Raw genomic sequence first — 20,428 nt, forward strand, 5'->3', positions numbered from 1 at the left:
TACCTGCATCTAGTTTGTCCAGACCTGTCAGAATTTTATAAGTTTCGATGAGATCCCCTCTCATTCTTCTAAACTCCAGCGAGTATAAGCCCAATCGACCCAATCGCTCCTCATACATCATTCCTGCCATCCCAGGGATCAGCCTTGTGAATCTTCGCTGAACTCTTTCCATGGCAAGAACATCCTTCCTCAGATAAGGTGACCAAAACTGCACACAATACTCAAGGTGTGGTCTCACCAAGGCCCTGTACAACTGCAGCAGGACATCCTTGCTCCTGTACTCAAACCCTTTTGCTATGAAGGCCAACATACCATTTGCCTTCTTCACCGCCTGCTGCACCTGCATGCTTACCTTCAGCGACTGGTTCACAAGGACACCCAGGTCTCGTTGCACTTCCCCTTCTCCCAATCTATTGCCATTCAGATAATAGTCTGCCTTTCTGTTTTTGACACCAAAGTGGATAACCTCGCATTTATCCACGTTATATTGCATCTGCCACACTTCTGCCCAATCACCCAACCTGTCCAAATCATCCTGGAGTTTCTCGGTATCCTCCTCGCAGCACACAAACTTTTGAGGGCAGCCGAATTTGAGGAGGACACTACATAATCCCTCACGGTTGACAGTGCCGAAGGCCTTTGTGAGATCAATGAAGGCCATGTACAGCGGTTGGTGCTGTTCCCTGCATTTCTCTTGTAATTGACGTGTGATGAAGATCATGTCCATTGTGCCCCTTAGTGGGCAGAATCCGCATTGCGACTCTGGGAGGAGCTCTTCGGCCACTGGGAGAAGGCGATTGAGGAGGATTCTTGCGATGACTTTCCCTGTGGCAGACAGCAGGGAAACTCCTCTGTAATTACCGCAATCAGACTTATCACCTTTCTTGAAGATGGTCACAATTACGGCGTCTCTGAGATCCCCTGGCATGCTCTCCTCCTTCCAGATAAGAGAAATGAGTTCATAAATTCACGCCAGTTGTGCTTCTCCGCCATGCTTTAGTGCCTCGGCAGGGATTCCATCTGCTCCTGAGGCCTTGTTGTTCTTCAGTTGTTGGATGGCCTTTTCAACCTCATGCCGGGCTGGGGTTGTGCTGAGATGGTGGCGGGTAGCATTCTGTGGGATGGAGTTGAGGACACTCGTGTCGAAGACAGAGTCATGGTTAAGGAGATCTTCGAAGTGCTCCTTCCAGCAGGCACTGACTGCCTCTCTGTCCTTGATGAGTACCTCTCCGTTCTTGGCCCGCAGTGGGGAAGGGCCTTGGGTGCTTGGGCTATAGATGGTCTTGACTGCGCTAAAGAATCCACGCACGTCGTGGTTGTCGGCTAGCTGCTGGATCTCCTGCACTTTCTCCACCCACCATCTGTTCTTTAGGTCGCGAGTTTTTTGTTGGACCTCGGCCTTCAGGCTTCTGTAGAGCTGCTTTCTTGCTCTCGAGTTCTGTTGCTGTTTCCAGATCAGGAATGCCTTGCGCTTGCGGCTTATTAGCTCCTGGATCTCCTGGCTATTCTCGTCGAACCAGTCTTGGTGTTTCCTGGTCGAGCGACCGAGCATCTCTTCGCAGGTGCTGATTATGGAGGCTTTGAGTGCAGACCAGATGCTGTGGGCACTCTGTGTCTCTGCATCACTGGGAGTCGTCAGGTTGTTTGTGAGGCACAGGCTGAATAGGGCTTTCTTAGCGGGGTCTTTGAGTGCTCCAGTGTTACTTTTCCTGCGGAATTGTTTCTGTTGCCGCCGCTGTTTTGGGGCTACATTGATGGAGATGACAGAGCAGATTCGGCGGTGGTCTGTTCAGCAGTCATCAGCTCCTGTCATGGCGCGGGTGATGCGGACGTCCTTGCGGTCCCCCGCTCGGACGATGATGTAGTCCAGCAGATGCCAGTGCTTGGAATGAGGGTGCTGCCATGAAGCCTTGTACTTGTCTCTCTGACAGAACAAGGTGTTGGTTATGACGAGGCCATGTTATAAGCATTTCGACAGGAGGAGGGTACCGTTGGAGTTGGCTTTCCCTACCCCCTCTCTGCCGATCACACCTCCCCAGAGGTCTGTGTCCTTTCCAACTCTGGTGTTAAAGTCGCCAAGGAGGATCATCTTGTCACCCGTTGGGACTCGGGACAGGGATTGTTCAAGGCTGGAGTAGAATTCCTCTTTGGTCTCGTCTGTGGCTTCCAGTGTTGGGGTGTACGCACTGATGACTGTAGTGCACTGGTTTCGGGCTAGGGTGAGTTGAAGAGTCATGAGGCACTCGTTTATACCGCTAGGGGAGTCTCTGAGACGCCCAACCAGTTCATTTTTTATGGCGAAGCCTACCCCCATGGAGATGGCGTTCTTCTTCAGGTTTGCCTTTCCAGAAGAAGGTGTAACCACCGCCTTGCTCCTTGAGCTGGCCTTCCCCTGCCTGCCGGGTCTCACTTAGGGCGGCGATGTCAATGTCAAAGCGTCTGAGCTCACGGGCAAAGATAGCAGTACGGCGTTCCAGTCTGTCACTGTTGGGGTTGTCCATGAGGGTCCTGACATTCCAGGTCCCGAACTTCATTTTAAAGGGTGGAAGATGCCTGTGCGTGAATTCTTTTAATGTAGGGTGGCCATTGCACACCAGCTACCACACAGGCTTGACAGGGCAAGGTCTTGGTCCAATGGCAAGGGGATCCAAGACGATTGGAGACCAGGCTCTGCTACAACGGCCTAGCACACACACACAAACATACTGCTACTGTCCTCCTCCCTCCTTCCCACAGGTCCTCTCTGCTTGGGTTTCGTAGGATGCATTGTGGTCCTCTCGACCTCGCTGTTGACCCGTGCCACACCTTCCCTGGGCCTAGTACTTTTTCTCTAGTGGTAGTGATTGTTTTAAGGTCCCCCCTTCCTATAGCCCCTTGATTATCAATTATTATTGGGATGCGTTTAGTGTCTTCTACCGTGAAGACCGACATAAAATATTTGTTCAAAGTCTCTGCCATTTCCCTGTTTCCCATTATTAATTCCCCAGTCTCATCCTCTAAGGGACCAATGTTTACTTTAGCTACTCGCTTCCTTTTCATATACCTGTAGAAGCTGTTACTGTCTGTTTTTATATTTCTTGCTAGTTTATTCTCATAATCTATCTTCTCCCTCTATTATTTTTTTAGTCGTCCTTTGCTGGTTTCTAAAAATGTCCCAATCCTCTGGCCTGCCACTAATCTTCACAATATTGTATGCCTTTGTTTTCAATTTGATACCACCCTTAACTTCCTTAGTTAGCCATGGATGGTTCATCATTCTCTTAGAGACTTTCTTTCTCACTTATTATCTGAAGGATACCATAGTTACATTCCTTCCCAGCCTACCTACTTTAAAGTGTATTTACCTTTATATCAGTGACACAGAAGCTTAGACCAATGGCAAATGACTGATTTTTCACATCATTGGCTGTAACAGGAAAGTTAACTTTAACTTCCCTCCACTTGAATGGATTATGTAAATAGTCTATTCAACAGTTTGCACCTCCGTCAAGTGTGATATAAAATGATTTTGTACCACACAAATGGTACATGCAATAGTCAAGATTCATATATATAGAGCGGGGGGGAATTTTCAACTGCCGACTGCCCGTTTCTCACCTGAAAAACAAGCAACTGGAAGAGGAAACTCTGTTAGAGACCTTCTGCACTATTTGCCCGCATGAATCAATTGGGTGGGTGCGACAGGTGTGTCATAATTCTCATCATCGAGAAACTACCTATGAAATAACACTGGACGGCCAGCTGGTGGCACCGTCCAAGGAGTATAAATACTCGGGCGTTGGCCCCAGCTTGCCAGGGACATTTTGTAAAGACAAGGGAGGTAGTGGATACAACTAGACTTCCATGTTCTGAAACAAGTTGATTAAAGCCTTGCTTTATGCTCAAACCAAGTGCGTAGTGAGTTTTATTACATCAAGGTGCACTGCCAATATCGCACCCATTGGCACCCAAGTGGAAAATCTCCCCAATATGTTTAGCCACTACAAACCAGCAGCCCTGATACTGGGAGGTAGATTTTCTACTTACTGTCCAGGCATAAAACAGTGTTGCAGATTGGCTGCCCATGAAACAACCAGTCCAATTTTAATTTCCACTGTAATCAAATAGGGGGAATTGCTGGGTGGGAATCTGACAGAATGGGTGGGACGCTTGCCCGGAAATTGCAATGGCAGCTATGGTCCATTCGGATGGCTGGGCCTTGTTAACACCCTACCGGCAAGCTGCCTGCGTTAAACAAGTGTTCAGAGGCAGTGATAGGACCCTGATTTGTAGATATTCATGCAGTTGTAGCCTGACAGGCATCTCAGCTGTCCAAGAAAACAGTGACATTAAATATGCGCAAAGCCGTAAATGAGCTGTAAATGTTCCATTCGATTCTAATTCCCGTTTCACCTGGCTGAGTTAAAATTCCCCCTAATAGAAATGAAAATTGGCGGATTCTATAATGGGCAGCTGATCCGCCACTCCAGTTTTATGTTTGGGTGATAAGTTCAAAATTTACCCAAGATATTCTTTAATTTTGGAACTAAAACTTGTTTAAAAAAAATTGTTACCATGGTGGTGTGATGGAATAAGCCATATTTCAAGAGATACACCATAATATGAACAGAATTCTGATATTTATTAATACATGATATACTGGGTTTAAAAATCTAAAGCCTCGGAGACACAGGCTGCAAACAGAAAACAGGCTTCTGAGATAATGTGGTTTGATAACACAAGTTGTAAACACAACAAGCTTTGAAATGGGAATTGATTGTTAATGCTAATACAAAGGCCCTATTGAAATAGCAGTTTGGCGCTTCCAGGAGGTCTGGAGTTTGGGAGAAACACAATGGAATGGCCCAAGTAAAGTGTTAGAAACTGACACTTCAAACAGGAACAGAATATTAAAAAACCATGTGCCTTTGTAAAAGTAACATCAAATAAGACAGGAAACACGATTAAATATACACCAATAGAGATAGCTAGAAAACAAGCAAAGACCCTGGTTAAAGTGGTTTTGATTTACATGTAGTAAATATGATACCTGCAGAACACTTTGAAGATATGACTTCAATAGATGACACCAAGCAATCGCATGGTTTTTGTATTGAACTTGGAACACCACGGAGTCACATCTGTGGTTATAACCAGTTAAGCCAATATTAAGAATTGAATGGAAAATCTTCAATAAGAATGACATCAAAGAGATAAATCTGTTGTAGCCATTTTATGATGGTTTTTGGAACACCTAAAAGGTAGAGACATAATTATGCATGCAGCAGCTAAACTTACAGTAAGAATAGAAAGAAGTCAACAGAAGGAATGACTTAAAGAGACAGTAATTAGCTTACATCAGCAGAAAACTTCAAAGAATAAACCACTAAAAAAGAGTATAAAAGATAGGATTTTCAAATGGGAAAACAGAAGTCACTAGAGACGGGCAAGCGATTCTCAGCTTCAGAACCACTCTGTAAGCCTACAACTTTGAGTCTCGGGTAATCAAGGTATTTGATTTTGGTGGATATTCTAGATTAAGAATAAGTAGAAGTGTGGAAATGTAACGAAGTTAAGCTTTGAGAATAAAGATCTCTGATAAGAAATGTAAGCTATTTATATTTTGAATTGTTAATGTTGCGACTGACTCAACAACTGTTAACTGAATGTCGGCTCTTAAATAAATCTATATATTTTTAGAATTGTCTCACAGAGTATTTCTGTATCAATTGCGCGAACCCAATTTCTGTAAGGAGTTGCAGAATTCTGGGGGCTATTCCGGACCCTCATAATATCCGGAAGGTTACAGTCTAGTTAAACTTATTAAAAGTGCTATCCAGAGGATGGTAACATCTTCAGTCATTCCTTTCCTTTAGGGAGAGATAGCCTGAACCTTTAGACCTTGTGGTAAACCACTGTTATACCTGCCTGTGTGTGTGTTTGTATTCCACTGTGTACATGTCTGTACATGCCTCGGCTGACTCCTCCCACGAGTCCAGGTATAAAGGTGACTGCTCCACAGTCCCTCTGTATTCTGGACTGGTCGACCACTCGAGGCACACCTTCATTCTCTTGTTAATAAAAGCCTGTTAGTTACTCGCTTAACCTCAGTCTTTTGAGTAATTGATAGCGCATCAATTTTATTAACAAGATTTTTTATAATGGAGAAGATCCTCACACCAGCATGCCTGGACTTAGACCATCGGGAGGCGGACGCATCCACCAAGTTTGCTCACTGGCTTAAGTGCTTTGAAAGATTCCTGATCGCCTCCGCTGCAACGGTCAAATCGGATGAGGACAAACTGGATGTCCTGACCTCCAAAGTGAACCACCGAGCGTACTCGGTCATCCAGGACGCGACCTCGTACACGGCTGCTCTCAAGCTTCTCAAGGACCAGTACACGCGCCCAGTGAACGAGGTGTACGCCAGGCACCTCCTGGGGAGTCGTAAACAACAACCTGGGGAATCGACCGAGGAATACCTTCAGGCACTGTCTGTGCTTGGCCGGGCCTGTGGTTGTAAGGATGTAAAGGCCGCCGTGTACACAGAGGAACTTATCCGGGACGCTTTTGTGGCGGGCCACAGGTCCAATTACACCCGACAGCGACTGTTGGAGCAGAGTGACCTCGACCTCAACAAGGCCTCTGAACTTGCACTATCATTGGACGCAGCCTACCGGGGCATGGATGCCTACTCCTCTGCACCGTGGACGCCGTGGGGAACGACAGCCTGGGACACAGTAGGACCGTCTCATAGCGCCATGCCACCCCAGCCAAATCCCAGCAACGGCCCAACTACCGCAGCAGTGTCCCAAGGCCAGAAATGCTACTTCTGTGGCCAGGCCAAACACCCCAGAGCGCGCTGCCTGGCGAAAAATGCGATCTGCTCGGGCTGCGGGAAGAAGGGACACTACGCCAGCATCTGCAGGGCCAAAGCCACCCCGAACCCCAGCAGCGCCGCGTGTGGGCCGTGCGGGCCGCCATCTTGGGCCTCCCCAGCCATGTGCGAACCACCGGAACAGCAGCCATTTTGGATGCCTCCAGCCACATGGGGATCATGGATGCCGCCATCTTGGACGCCAGCCGGGACGCAGCAGGCCCCCAACACCACCTCATCTGATACCCGCAGCGACACACCGACCCCTACACTGGCCTCCGTTACGCTGGACTAATCGAGACCGCACCAACTGGCCCAGTCCACAATGGACATTAAGGTAAATGGTCACGAAATAACCTGCCTTTTTGACTCTGGGAGCACGGAGAGCTTCATCCATCCCGACACGGTGCGGCGTTGCTCTCTCCCAGTCCTGCCTGCGCACCAGCGGATTTCTATGGCCTCCGAGTCCCAGTCGGCGGACAGTGGCGGCTACTGCGTGGTGACACTCTTAGTAGACGGGACTGTGTACAATAATTTTAAACTTCTGGTCCTGCCTCACCTCTGCGCTGCCGTTCTACTGGGGTTAGATTTTCAGTGCCACCTTAAAAGTGTTACGATGGCGTACGGTGGACCCCTCCCCCCACTCACAGTCCGCAGCCAGCAGCTTCCAAATTGCCCGCCGCGCACCAGGTGCAACCTCTCCACACTCAGAGTCACCCTCCCCCCACTGTTTGCTAACCTCACCCCCGACTGTAAGCCCATCGCCACAATGAGCAGGCGATACAGTGCCGGGGACAGGGTTTTCATTAAAACCGAAGTGGAGCGGCTCCTGAAGGAGGGGATTATTGAGGGCAGCACCAGCCCCTGGTGAGCCCAGGTTGTGGTCGTTAAGACCGGCGAGAAGCAGCGCCTGGTCATCGACTACAGCCAGACAATAAATCGCTACACCCTGCTGGACGCTTACCCACTCCCCCGCATAGCTGATATGGTCAACCAGATCGCGCAGTACCGCGTCTTCTCGACCATTGACCTGAAATCAGCGTACCACCAGCTCCCTATCCGCCCTGAGGACCGCCAGTATACTGCCTTTGAGGCAAACGGCCGCCTCTACCACTTCCTTAGGGTTCCCTTTGGCGTCACCAACGGGGTCTCCGTCTTCCAAAGGGAGATGGACCGGATGGTTGATCAAAATGCGTTGCAGGCCACGTTCCCATATCTGGACAATGTGACCATCTGCGGCCATGACTTGCAGGACCATGACGCAAACCTCGAAAAATTCCTCTGCACCGCCCAACTCCTGAACCTGACGTATAACAAGGAGAAGTGCATATTCCGCACAACCCGCCTCGCCATCCTTGGCTGTGTTGTGGAACACGGAGTCATCGGTCCCGACCCCGACCGGATGCGTCCCCTTATGGAACTCCCACTGCCCCACTGCCTCAAGGCCCTGAAGAGGTGCCTAGGGTTTTTCTCCTATTACGCCCAGTGGGTCCCCTACTATGCGGACAAGGCCCGTCCGCTGATCAAGTCCACCTCTTTTCCCTTGACGGCAGAGGCCCGCTTAGCCTTCCACTGTATCAAGGAAGACATTGCCAAAGCCACCATGCACGCAGTGGACGAATCCATCCCCTTCCAGGTGGAAAGCGACGCGTCCGACTTTGCCCTGGCCGCTACCCTTAATCAGGCGGGGAGACCCGTGGCCTTCTTTTCACGAACCCTCCAGGGCCCGGAGACCAGACACTCCGCTGTTGAGAAGGAGGCCCAGGCTATTGTGGAGGCTGTGCATCATTGGAGGCACTACCTGGCTGGAAAACGATTTACCCTGCTCACTGACCAGCGTTCAGTTGCTTTTATGCTTAACAACAAGCAGAGGGGCAAAAGCAAAAACGACAAGATCTTGAGGTGGAGAATCGAACTTTCCATCTACAACTACGAGATCTTGTACCGGCCCAGGAAGCTCAATGAACCCCCGGATGCTCTATCGCGTGGCACCTGCGCCAGCGCGCAGATCGATAGACTGCGGGCCCTCCACAATGACCTCTGCCACCCGGGGGTCACCAGGTTCTTCCACTTCATCAAGGCCCGCAACCTGCCTTACTCCATTGAGGAGGTCAGGACCATGACCATTGATGCGCCTCAATAACTTCAAGGCTCAAAGTTAACTGAATAAAACAAGGCTTTCATTAGCAAAGAAAGATCCTTGTGTCTTCACCGAGCTTCACCTAGCATTCTGCTGTTCTGCTGCAAGACAAGCCTGGGCTTGTCTTAAGTAGGGCCAGGTATGGGCGGAGCCGACACATCCAATGGGGAGAAAGGGGGCGGTGCACTATATACAATACAAGGTAAAACACCGGAGCAGGCAATACAATATATGTAGTTAAATACAGAGTCTGATGAATGACATATTTCATCACATTCACCCCTTCTACAGATTTAGTCTGTCCGGGGGTGTGATAGTCCTCTGTGACCAACGTAACGGTTGCGGTGCTGCGGGTGCCGGCTGGGTGCCCCGGGTGACCTCCTGGGTCTCTGCCGGGGGTGCCACCAGGGTTGTTGAAGGAGTAGGTGGTGGGGGTACCGTTGGCTGGTGTTCTTCCGGGGGTGATGAAAGAATAGTGGGTGGAGTGGGTGGGTAATAGTTGTTGTGGTTGTTGTCGTTGTTGCTGTTGTTGTTGTAGTCGTTGTCGTTGTTGCTGTTGTTACCGGCTAGGGCGAGGTCTTTTATGGACACAGTGTCCTCCCGTCCGTCGGCGTGCCGGACATACGCATATTGTGGGTTGGCGTGGAGCAGGTGCACTGGCTCCACGAGAGGGTCCGTCTTGTGGCCCCTCACATGCTTCCGCAAAAGTACCGGACCTGGGGTGGAGAGCCATGACGGTATGGATACGCCTGAGGTGGATTTCCGGGGAAACACAAACATTAGCTCATGAGGCGTGGCATTAGTGGCGGTACACAATAGTGACCGTATTGAGTGGAGCACATCTGGGAGGACTTCCTGCCAGCAGGAGATAGGGAGGCCCTTGGTCCTTAGGGTTAGGGTGACTGCCCTCCATACTGTCCCGTTCTCTCGCTCCACCTGACCGTTACCCCGGGGGTTGTAGCTGGTGGTACGGCTCATGGCAATCCCCTTGGACAGCATGTACTGGCGTAGCTCTTCACTCATGAAGGACGCCCCCCTATCCGTGTGGATATAGCTTGGCATACCGAACAGGCAGAACAGGCTGTTGAGGCATTTAATGACCGTGGCGCTGGTCATGTCTGGGCAGGGGAAGGCGAATGGGAAATGGGAGTATTCGTCCACAATGTTCAGGAAGTAAACATTGCGGTCGACGGACGGGAGGGGGCCCTTGAAATCTAAGCTAAGCCGCTCAAAGGGCCGTGTAGCTTTGATTAGGTGGGCTGTATCAGGGCGGTAGAACCGAGGCTTGCACTCAGCGCAAGTGCAGCAGTTCCTGGTCAGGGACCGAACTTCCTCAATCGAGTAAGGTAAGTTGCGGGGCTTTATGAAGTGGAACAGCCGTGTGACCCCTGGGTGGCAGAGGTCGTTGTGGAGGGTCTGTAGCCGATCCCCGGTGGCGTTGGCACACATCCCTCGTGAGAGGGCGTCGGGGGATTCGTTAAGGGCCCCCGGCCGGTATGTGATGTCGTACTCGAAGGTGGAGAGCTCGATCCGCCACCTAAGAATCTTATCATTTTTAATCTTCCCCCTCTGTTTATTATTGAACATAAACGCTACCGACCGCTGGTCGGTAAGTAGGGTGAAGCGTTTGCCGGCTAGGTAGTGCCGCCAGTGGCGCACTGCCTCCACGATGGCTTGGGCCTCCTTTTCCACGGAGGAGTGTCTGACCTCGGGCCCCTGGAGGGTCCTCGAGAAGAAAGCTACGGGCCGCCCCGCCTGGTTGAGGGTGGCCGCCAAGGCAAAGTCAGACGCATCACTTTCCACTTGAATGGGAGTGTTCTCGTCCACTGCCTGTAGCGTGGCCCGCTCAATATCCTGCTTAATGCTTTTGAAGGCAGCATGGGCCTCAGCAGAGAGCGGGAAAGAGGATGCTTTCAAGAGGGGGCGGGCTTTATCGGAGTAGTTGGGGACCCATTGGGCATAATACGAGAATAACCCCAGGCACCTTTTCAGGGCTTGGGGAGTGTTGGGCAGGGGCAGCTCCCGTAGGGGGCGCAATCGGTCGGGGTCTGGTCCGATTTCCCCATTCTCCACCACGCTGCCTAGTATGCAGAGGCGCGTGGTGTTGAAAACGCACTTGTCCTCGTTGTAGGTGAGGTTGAGTTTTTGTGCGGTTTTCAGAAACCTCGCGAGGTTTGAGTCGTGATCCTGTTGGTTGTGGCCGCAGATGGTGATGTTGTCGAGATAGGGGAAGGTTGCCTGCAAGTGGTGGTCATCGACCATGCGGTCCATCTCCCTCTGAAAGACCGAGACCCAATTCGTCACCCCAAAGGGGACTCTGAGGAACTGGTAGAGGCGTCCGTTTGCCTCGAAGGCGGTGTACGAGCGGTCCTCTGGTCTGATAGGGAGCTGGTGGTACGCTGACTTGAGGTCGATAGTGGAGAACACCCGGTATTGGGCGATTTGGTTCACCATCTCGGATATGCGGGGTAGCGGGTAGGCGTCTAGTTGGGTATAGATGTTGACTGTTTGACTATAGTCAATCACCATCCGCTTCTTCTCGCTACCCCTCACCACCACCACTTGGGCACGCCACGGGCTGTTGCTGCGTTCAATAATGCGCTCCCTCAGGAGCCTGTCTACCTCGGTCGCGATAAACCGCCTGTCCTCCCAGCTGTACCTCCTGCTTTTGGTCGCTATTGGCCGGCAGTTAGGGGTAAGGTTCGCGAATAGCGAAGGCGGCTTTACCTTCAGGGTAGCCAGACCGCACACTGTGAGGGGCGGCTGGGTCCCACCGAAATTGAGCGTGATGCTTTGGTGGTGGCACTGAAAATCCAGGCCCAAGATCACGCTCACACATAAATCCTTCATAATTAACAGTTTAAAATGATTATATACAGTGCCTTTAACGGACAATCGTACCGCGCAGTAACCCGCAATAGTCGATATCTGGGTTTTGTCGGCCATAGAGATCGTGCCCTGAGTAGGGACTATAATTAGAGAGAGTCGTTGTACCAGATCAGGGTGAATGAAGCTCTCCGTGCTCCCGCTGTCAATTAAACATTTAACCTTGCATCCGTTTACCTCGATGTCCACCATCGATTTGGATAGTGGGCGCGGTCTGGACTGGTCCACTGTGATCGACGCCACTGTAGGGCCCTGATCGGGACAAGATGGTGGGCCACACGAGGCCGGGTAAGATGGCGTCCACGATGTCTGCTCGCAAGATGGCGGACCCCACGAGGTCGGACAAGATGGCGTCCAAGATGGCCGCTCCCACGGCGCGCACGCGGCGGTGGCGGTTTTGCCTGCGGGGTTCCCTCTGCACACCTTCCCAAAGTGCCCCTTCTTACCGCACTTACAGCAGGTGGTGCCTTTCGCCGGGCACAGGTTCCTGGTGTGCTTCGGCTGCCCGCAGAAGTAGCATTTGGGGCCCCAATGCGTCGCGGCGGTCGTAGGGCTTCTGGGGGGAGAGCAGGGCCCCGACGGTGTTGGGCTACCGGGCGGGGAAGCAGAGGCAGCGTGGGCCGCGCGGCCTGACGAGTAGGAGTCAGCGTTCTTCTGAGCCACATCCAGCGATCGCGCTGTGTCCACAGCCTGTGTCAGATCTAGGCCCGTTTTCTCTAGCAGTCTCTGCCGGATGTAATTAGAGCTAAGGCCTGCGATAAAGGCATCCCGAATAAGCTCGTCTGTGTATACCGTGGCTTTCACCTCTTTGCATTTGCAGTCTTTGCCAAGCACTTTTAGGGTGACTAAAAAGTCCTCTAGCGACTCTCCGGGTCGCTGTGTGCAGGTAGCAAGCAGATGCCTGGCGTACACCTCGTTGGTAGGCCGCTGATAGTGGGCCTTTAGAATGTTGCAGGCATCCAGGTAGGTGGCGGCGTCTTGGATGAGTGGAAAAACCCGGTGGCTTACCCGATTCTGCAGGATCCCGAGTTTCACATCTCCGGTGGCTTTAGAGGCTGTGACGGCTTCGGAGTTGGCCATAAAAGATTCCAAGCACTGGAACCAGTGTCCAAACCGTGCCGATGCATCCGAAGCATGCGGGTCCAAATCCAAGCGTTCCGGTTTCAAAAGTTGATCCATCGTTAAAAGTTTGCTAATAAAATTGATGCGCCTCAATAACTTCAAGGCTCAAAGTTAACTGGATAAAACAAGGCTTTTATTAGCAAAGAAAGATGCCTGTGTCTTCACCGAGCTTCACCTAGCATTCTGCTGTTCTGCTGCAAGACAAGCCTGGGCTTGTCTTAAGTAGGGCCAGGTATGGGCGGAGCCGACACATCCAATGGGGAGAAAGGGGGCGGTGCACTATATACAATACAAGGTAAAACACCGGAGCAGGCAATACAATATATGTAGTTAAATACAGAGTCTGATGAATGACATATTTCATCACAACCAGGAACTGCCAAGTCTGCGCTGAGTGCAAACCGCACTTTTATAGACCAGACAGGGCTCACCTGATAAAAGCCACTCGCCCCTTCGAGCGCCTGAGCGTTGATTTTAAAGGGCCTCTCCCCTCCTCCGACCGCAATGTGTACTTCCTCAACATTATTGATGAGTACTCCCGTTTCCCGTTCACCATCCCCTGCCAGGACATGACCAGTGCCACGGTCATTAAATGTCTGAACGACCTCTTCACCCTGTTCGGTTTCCCCAGCTATATCCATAGCGACCGGGGCTCATCGTTTATGAGCGACAAACTCCGTCAGTACCTGCTAGCTAGGGGTATTGCCACAAGCAGGACCACCAGTTACAACCCCCGGGGAACGGACAGGTGGAAAGAGAGAATGCGACAGTTTGGAAGGCCGCCCTGCTAGCCTTAAAGTCTAGGGGCCTTCCGACCTCCCGCTGGCAGGATGTGCTCCCCGATGCGCTCCACTCTATTCGGTCACTGCTCTGCACTGCCACTAACGCCACCCCTCATGAGAAAATGTTTGTCTTCCCAAGGAAGTCCACATCGGGGACATCGCTACCGCCATGGCTGACGTCCCCAGGGCCAGTCCTACTGAGAAGACACGTGAGGACCCATAAAACGGACCCCCTGGTCGAGAGGGTCGACCTCCTCCACGCCAACCCCCAGTATGCTTACATTGCGTACCCGGACGGGCGGGAGGACACAGTCTCCATACGAGACCTCGCACCCTCAGGGGCCCCAGTAACCCACTACCCACTACCACCCCCCCCCCCCACGATCCAATATCCAACCCCAGCAGACGGCATGCCTGGGCCCCGCGACCCGCTCGACACCCACGAGGACTACACACCAGTGCCCCAGCCTACGCGGGACTCGACGCCGGAAGCTTCACTACCCCTGCCATCACCACGTCGATCACAGCGGCAGACAAGACCTCCGGAGAGACTCCAATACACAAACTTTTGATACACTTCACCCCGCCGGACTCATTTTTAAACAAGGGGTGAATGTGGTAAACCACTGTTATACCTGCCTGTGTGTGTGTTTGTATTCCACTGTGTACATGTCTGTACATGCCTCGGCTGACTCCTCCCACGAGTCCAGGTATAAAGGTGACTGCTCCACAGTCCCTCTGTATTCTGGACTGGTCGACCACTCGAGGCACACCTTCATTCTTTTGTTAATAAAAGCCTGTTAGTTACTCGCTTAACCTCAGTCTTTTGAGTAATTGATAGCGCATCAGACCCATTTAAGCATCTTATAGAATTCGGCTATCTCTAACTTTAGTTGAAGGTGAACATCTGGGGAATACGCCTGATCTGGGTAAGCCCGAAAAGGGCTAGGACTTGTAATTATCCCTTCAGTGGTACTCATCTTACTCAGAACCATCATTTTGAATCATGCTCAAGTTAAGCCGACTACAGCAGCACTCTCTCATTCACCTGCCCACTGATCCTTCTGTTCAAGCAACACATGCTACAAAGGACAGATACCACTGCCTTGTTAGTCCAGCTGACCCGGAGAGAAACAGGGCTGGCTGTATTTGGGAACAGATTCTCCACTTAAAATGTATATATCTATATATATATATATAAATAAGTTTGTCTGTCTGTGTGTATGCGTGCGGTAAACTCAAAAGTTATAGAACGTACCTACACATATGTTATATCAAAAGAAAGCTTATGATTAGGGAAGTGTCATAGGCATGTTTATTTTTTGCTCAGACAAAAATTGTTCAGACAGTGTACAAAAAACGGACAAAATCCGTTCTAGCTACAGAGGCTTGCAGCCACACCCGAGTGTTTAGAAGCTGTTGCTAAGCAACAGTGATTGTTGTCAGATAACTCTAGCATGTACGGCAGTTTTGAGGGAACAGCAGCAGCTCGGTCCCGTGGGTGCCGAATAGCACAAAGTTTCCTGTATATAGATTTGTACTTTTTTCTTAACAACATGGGCTCAAAAAAAATTGCAGACTTGGACGCAGCACTTCTGATGCACGCCGAGATAAGGCTCGGAGAGCTGCTGAAACTGATGAGCAGAGACAGGCTCGCCTTCAGGCTAACCAGGACAGAAATGCTGCTGCTAGATCAGCTGAGGCTCCTCAACAATCTGAGGGACGTAAAGCTGCCAACACAGCCAGAATGGCAACTGCCAGAACCTCAGAGACTCCTGACCAGACTCAGGCACGGCAAGCTGTTGACCAGGCGAGACATACCCAAGCCAGAGCCTCAGAGACTCCTGGCCAGACTCAGGCACATCGTCAGGCCGACACTATACGCATGGCCATTGCCAGAGTTGACATTTGGAATCATTGGCACAGAGCAGCCTTCTCCTATGAACCCACCATCAATTATGAAGCAGACCCCACAGTCATCATTGGCAGGATGACCATCATTTGCCCTCACTGTGGCGCTCTGAAGTGGGAAAGGGAAATTGATAGGATATGCTGCAATGGAGGAAAGGTGAAACTTCCACCACTACCAGCTCCACCTGAACCCCTACACTCACTTCTGTTGGGCAGAACTCCAGCTTCAAGACAATTACTCACTCATATCAGGAAGTACAACAACTGTTTCGCAATGACCTCTTTTGGTGCAAACAGCGTGCATGAATCAGGATTTTGCCCAACTTTTAAAGTTCATGGACAGGTGTACCATACAGCTGGCTCCCTACTTCCTCTACCAAACGAAAGACCTCAGTTTCTCCAAATCTACTTCTTGGGTGATGATGAGGAGCAAGCCAATCGCCACAGGGAAACTGCTGTTCACCCCGCACAACAACACCAAATCAAGCTTCAAACTTTGCTTGGGTTACAGGAGATGCTTCATCAGCAAAATCCATATATAAAGAGTTTCAAAACAGCCATCGAAAAAACAACAAATGAAGACCTCAAAGTTGTCATCAAAGCTGACAAGACTCCTGCAGGTGAACATGAGCGATGCTTCAATGCTCCTACCACCAATGAAGTAGCCATTGTCATTGTGGGCCAAGAATTTGAACAACGGGACATTGTCTTGCATATGAGAGGTGGTCCACTCAAAAGAATTTCTGAGCTTCACAGGTCATATGATCCTATGCAATACCCGCTTTTGTTTTGCCATGGGGAAGATGGATATGATGCCTATAACAAGATCCCACATGTTGACCCCAAAACTGGTGTGCCACCTACAGCCCAAAGACAAAAGATGGTATCTGCCATGGAATTCTATGCATATAGGCTGATGGAACGACAAACTGGTTCAAACCACCTGCTTCAGTGTGGAGGACTTCTCCACCAATTCCTCACTGACATGTATGCAAAAATGGAAGGAGAGCAGCTTAATTGGTTCCGGAATAACCAAAATCAGTTGAGAGTCACAGACTATATACACTTGCGAGATGCTGTGGCCAATGATGGCAACACTGAGGACATTAGTCAAATGGTCATCCTACCATCCACCTTTGTTGGAGGTCCTAGGTACATGCATGAGCACACACAGAATGCCATGACCTATGTCAGAAACTATGGCAGACCTGACCTCTTTATCACCATGACTTGCAATCCCCAGTGGCAGGAGTTACCACCCAAAGCTGGTACTGAAAGGCATGACCTCATAGCACGGGTCTTCAACCTCAAAGTTAAAAAACTGGTAAAACTCCTGACTGTAGGCAAAATTTTTGGTGCACCCCATTGCTACATGTACAGCATTGAGTGGCAGAAGAGAGGACTTCCTCATGTTCATCTTTTACTCTGGCTTCAGGCAAAGATTCACCCCAATCAAGTTGATTCCTTCATCTCTGCAGAGCTACCCGATAAGGACAAGGATCCAATCCTCTTTGATGTTGTTGTAAAAAATATGATTCATGGTCCTTGTGGGCAACACAACCCTTCTTCTCCCTGCATGAAAAACAATGAATGTACACAAGGGTACCCAAAGCCACTCCGCGAACAAACTCAGCATGGGGATGAAGGCTATCCTTTGTACAGGAGAGGGGGCAAAGAGAGTGGAGGTTTCAGCACTGAAATAAGAATGCGAAATCAGCATTCTGGTGAGTCAGGTCAACCTGGTCAGTCAAATCAGACAAGACAGCAAGGACAGCCGTTGGAAGTTGACAACCGTTGGATTGTTCCTTATTGTCCACTCCTATCCAGGCTCTTCAAATGTCACATCAATGTGGAGTACTGCCACTCAGTTAAGTCTATCAAATATGTGTGCAAGTACATCCATAAGGGCAGTGACCAAGCTGTCTTTGATCTTCAACGGGTTGGAGAGCAAAATCTAAATGATGAGATCGCCACACATCTGATGGGCCGTTACATCTGCAGCAATGAGGCAGCCTGGCGAATTTTTGGTTTTGACATCAACAAGCGTTACCCCACTGTCACTAAATTGGATGTGCACTTGCAAAATGGACAAAGGGTTTTCTTCCGACCAGTAAATGCCAGGCAACGTGCCAAGGAACCTCCAAAGACAAAACTGACAGCATTCTTGGAGTTGTGCCAAACGATTGACTTTGCCAAGACACTTTTGTATCATCAGGTGCCCAAGTACTACACCTGGCAGCCAAACAAGACATGGCGGGCTCAGCGCCCTGGACCAGGTCAGAAGGAAGTTCCTGGTCATACAGGGGTGTACTCATCTGATGTACTTGGCAGAGTCTACACGGTCCATCCAAACAACACAGAGTGCTTTCACCTTCGTCTACTCCTCCATGAGGTTGCTGGCCCAACATCATTCAATGACCTCAAGAATTTCAATGGCCATCTCTGTGCCTCCTTTCAAGAAGCTTGCCGCAGGAGAGGACTCATTGAGGATGACATTCATTGGCATGCAACAATGACAGAAGCTGCTCTGTCTTACTCCCCCAATAGGCTACGAAATGTCTTTGCCATTATAATTGCCCTCTGCAGCCCTTCCAACCTGATGCAGTTGTGGGAAGATCACAAAGACAGCCTGACAGAAGACATCTTACACCAACTCAGGAGAGCCAACCCCGCAATGGAGTTGAACTTCACTGATGCAATGTACAATCAGGTATTGATCCTTTTGGAGGAGAAGACTTTGGCATTGGCTGGCAAGTCTCTGACTGAGTTGAACCTTCCATCTCCCTGTAGGAATACTTCTCCAGGTCTCAGCAGAGAGGTACTCAGGGAAACCACCTACAATGTTGAGGAACTGACCGCCTTTGTCACTGTCACTGAACCTAAATTGGTTCCAGACCAGAAACAGACATACAGGTTGGTTGTGGATATGGTGGAAAACAATGCTGGTGGCATTATCTTCCTCGATGCACCTGGTGGAACAGGAAAGACATTCCTGATCAATCTTTTACTGGCCATGGTTCGCTCTAAGGGATGCATTGCACTGGCTGTTGCCTCATCAGGAATCGCTGAAACTCTTCTCCAAGGAGGTCGCACTGCCCACTCAACCTTTGCTCTCCCTCTGGCTCTGACAAGACAAGAACACCCAGTGTGTAACATTAGCAAAGGAACTGGTGCTGCTGAGTTGCTTCAAAAGTGTAGACTCATTGTGTGGGATGAGTGTACAATGGCCCACAAGAGGGCACTTGAAGCACTCAACAGAACTCTTCAAGATCTGAGAGGCAACAATAGGCTGATGGGCGGCATCACCCTGTTGCTGGCAGGTGATTTCCGCCAAATCCTGACAGTTGTCCCCAGAGGAACACCAGCAGATGAACTCAATGCATGTCTCAAGGCATCGCATCTGTGGCCAGCCGTGCAAACAGTCCATTTGACCACAAACATGCATGTTCATATGCATGGTGACGAAATGGCAGGATCCTTTACCCGACTGTTGCTAAATTTGGGAGCTGGAAAGTTGCCAATTGACAGCAGTGGTCAAATCACAATTCCTCCAGGCTGTGGCAGTCAAGTCAGAACAGTTGATGAGTTGATCTCAAAGGTGTATCCAGACCTCCTCAAACACTTCAAATATCCCAAGTGGCTGTGTGAACGGTCAATACTTGCACCCAAGAATGATACTGTCAACAACATCAACATGCTGCTTTTTCAAAAACTCCCTGGCCAAGAGCGAATTTATAAAAGTGTTGATACTGTTTGTGACAGTGCTGATGGGGTACACTACCCCACTGAGTTCCTCAACTCATTGCAGCCTTCAGGAACACCTCCTCACAAACTCGTACTGAAGGAGGGCACCCCCATCATGCTCTTAAGAGATATTGATCCACCAAAGTTGTGCAATGGAACCAGACTGGCAGTCAAAAAACTCATGCCAAATCTCATTGAGGCTACCATCATATCAGGCTGCGCCAGAGGTGAGGATGTTCTCATTCCTCGAATTCCAATGATACCAAATGACTTGCCATTTCAATTTAAAAGGCGACAGTTTCCTGTAACAATTTCTTTTGCAATGTCAATCAACAAGGCACAGGGGCAGGCTTTGAAGGTTGCTGGCATCAACTTACTCACGCCCTGTTTTTCACATGGCCAGTTGTACGTGGCATGTTCAAGAGTTGGTGCATCAAGGAATCTGTTTCTTTTAACACCCTCAGGAAAAACAGAAAATGTTGTATATCAACGGGCTCTCCAATAATGCCATCATTAGGGAAGGAAAATAGGTAACTGTAAAACCCGAACAAAATATAGCACCCCTGCCTTCCAACACACAAACTGAAACGTAAAGAAAATGCTGTTATCATGTTAATGCGCAACATTAATCCACCTCAATTATGCAATGATACACGCTTGCAAAATCGAAAAAAATGTTTATACAGATTATACCGAATTTGGTATTTTTATTTAGATTAAAATTCCATCAAAGCCACTATATTTTACGCGCTGCCAAGTAACGATGGGAAGGGCGTAGAGAAAGAAAATATACTCCGCCACCAATACCTGCCCATCAGCGTTGTATTATGCAAATAGTTGGCGCATTTGGTGAAGAAATTTTTTCTCAATAAAAATACCGATTCTGGGAAAGTCTTAAAAAAACGAAAGAGACTAGGCCAATTTGTTTTTTTTATTCAGATTAAAATTCCGTCAACGCCACTATATTTTACGCGCTGCCAATTAACG

At 49.7% G+C, this 20,428-nt stretch overlaps 1 protein-coding gene across 3 annotated transcripts in view; it reads right to left on the reverse strand.

Moving 5' to 3' along the window:
• nampt2 (nicotinamide phosphoribosyltransferase 2) overlaps positions 1–20,428 on the reverse strand; it is a 120,325-nt gene that overhangs the window by 97,802 nt on the left and 2,095 nt on the right. The window contains exon 1 of one of the 3 annotated variants that reach the window (XM_086001509.1): positions 5,030–5,961. The exons of 1 other annotated variant lie outside the window; for it this stretch is intronic. In XM_086001509.1, coding sequence (XP_085857635.1) covers positions 5,030–5,185 — 156 coding nt within the window. In that variant the 5' untranslated portion in view covers positions 5,186–5,961. Of the gene's footprint in view, positions 1–5,029; positions 5,962–20,428 lie in introns of those variants that run through there. One more of the 3 variants, XM_086001510.1, reaches the window with a different exon arrangement.

The sequence above is a fragment of the Somniosus microcephalus genome, chromosome 11 (genome assembly GCF_052327205.1).
Source record: "Somniosus microcephalus isolate GS21.2 chromosome 11, FLI_Smic_1.0, whole genome shotgun sequence".
In the NCBI taxonomy this organism is placed as follows: Eukaryota; Metazoa; Chordata; class Chondrichthyes; order Squaliformes; family Somniosidae; genus Somniosus; species Somniosus microcephalus.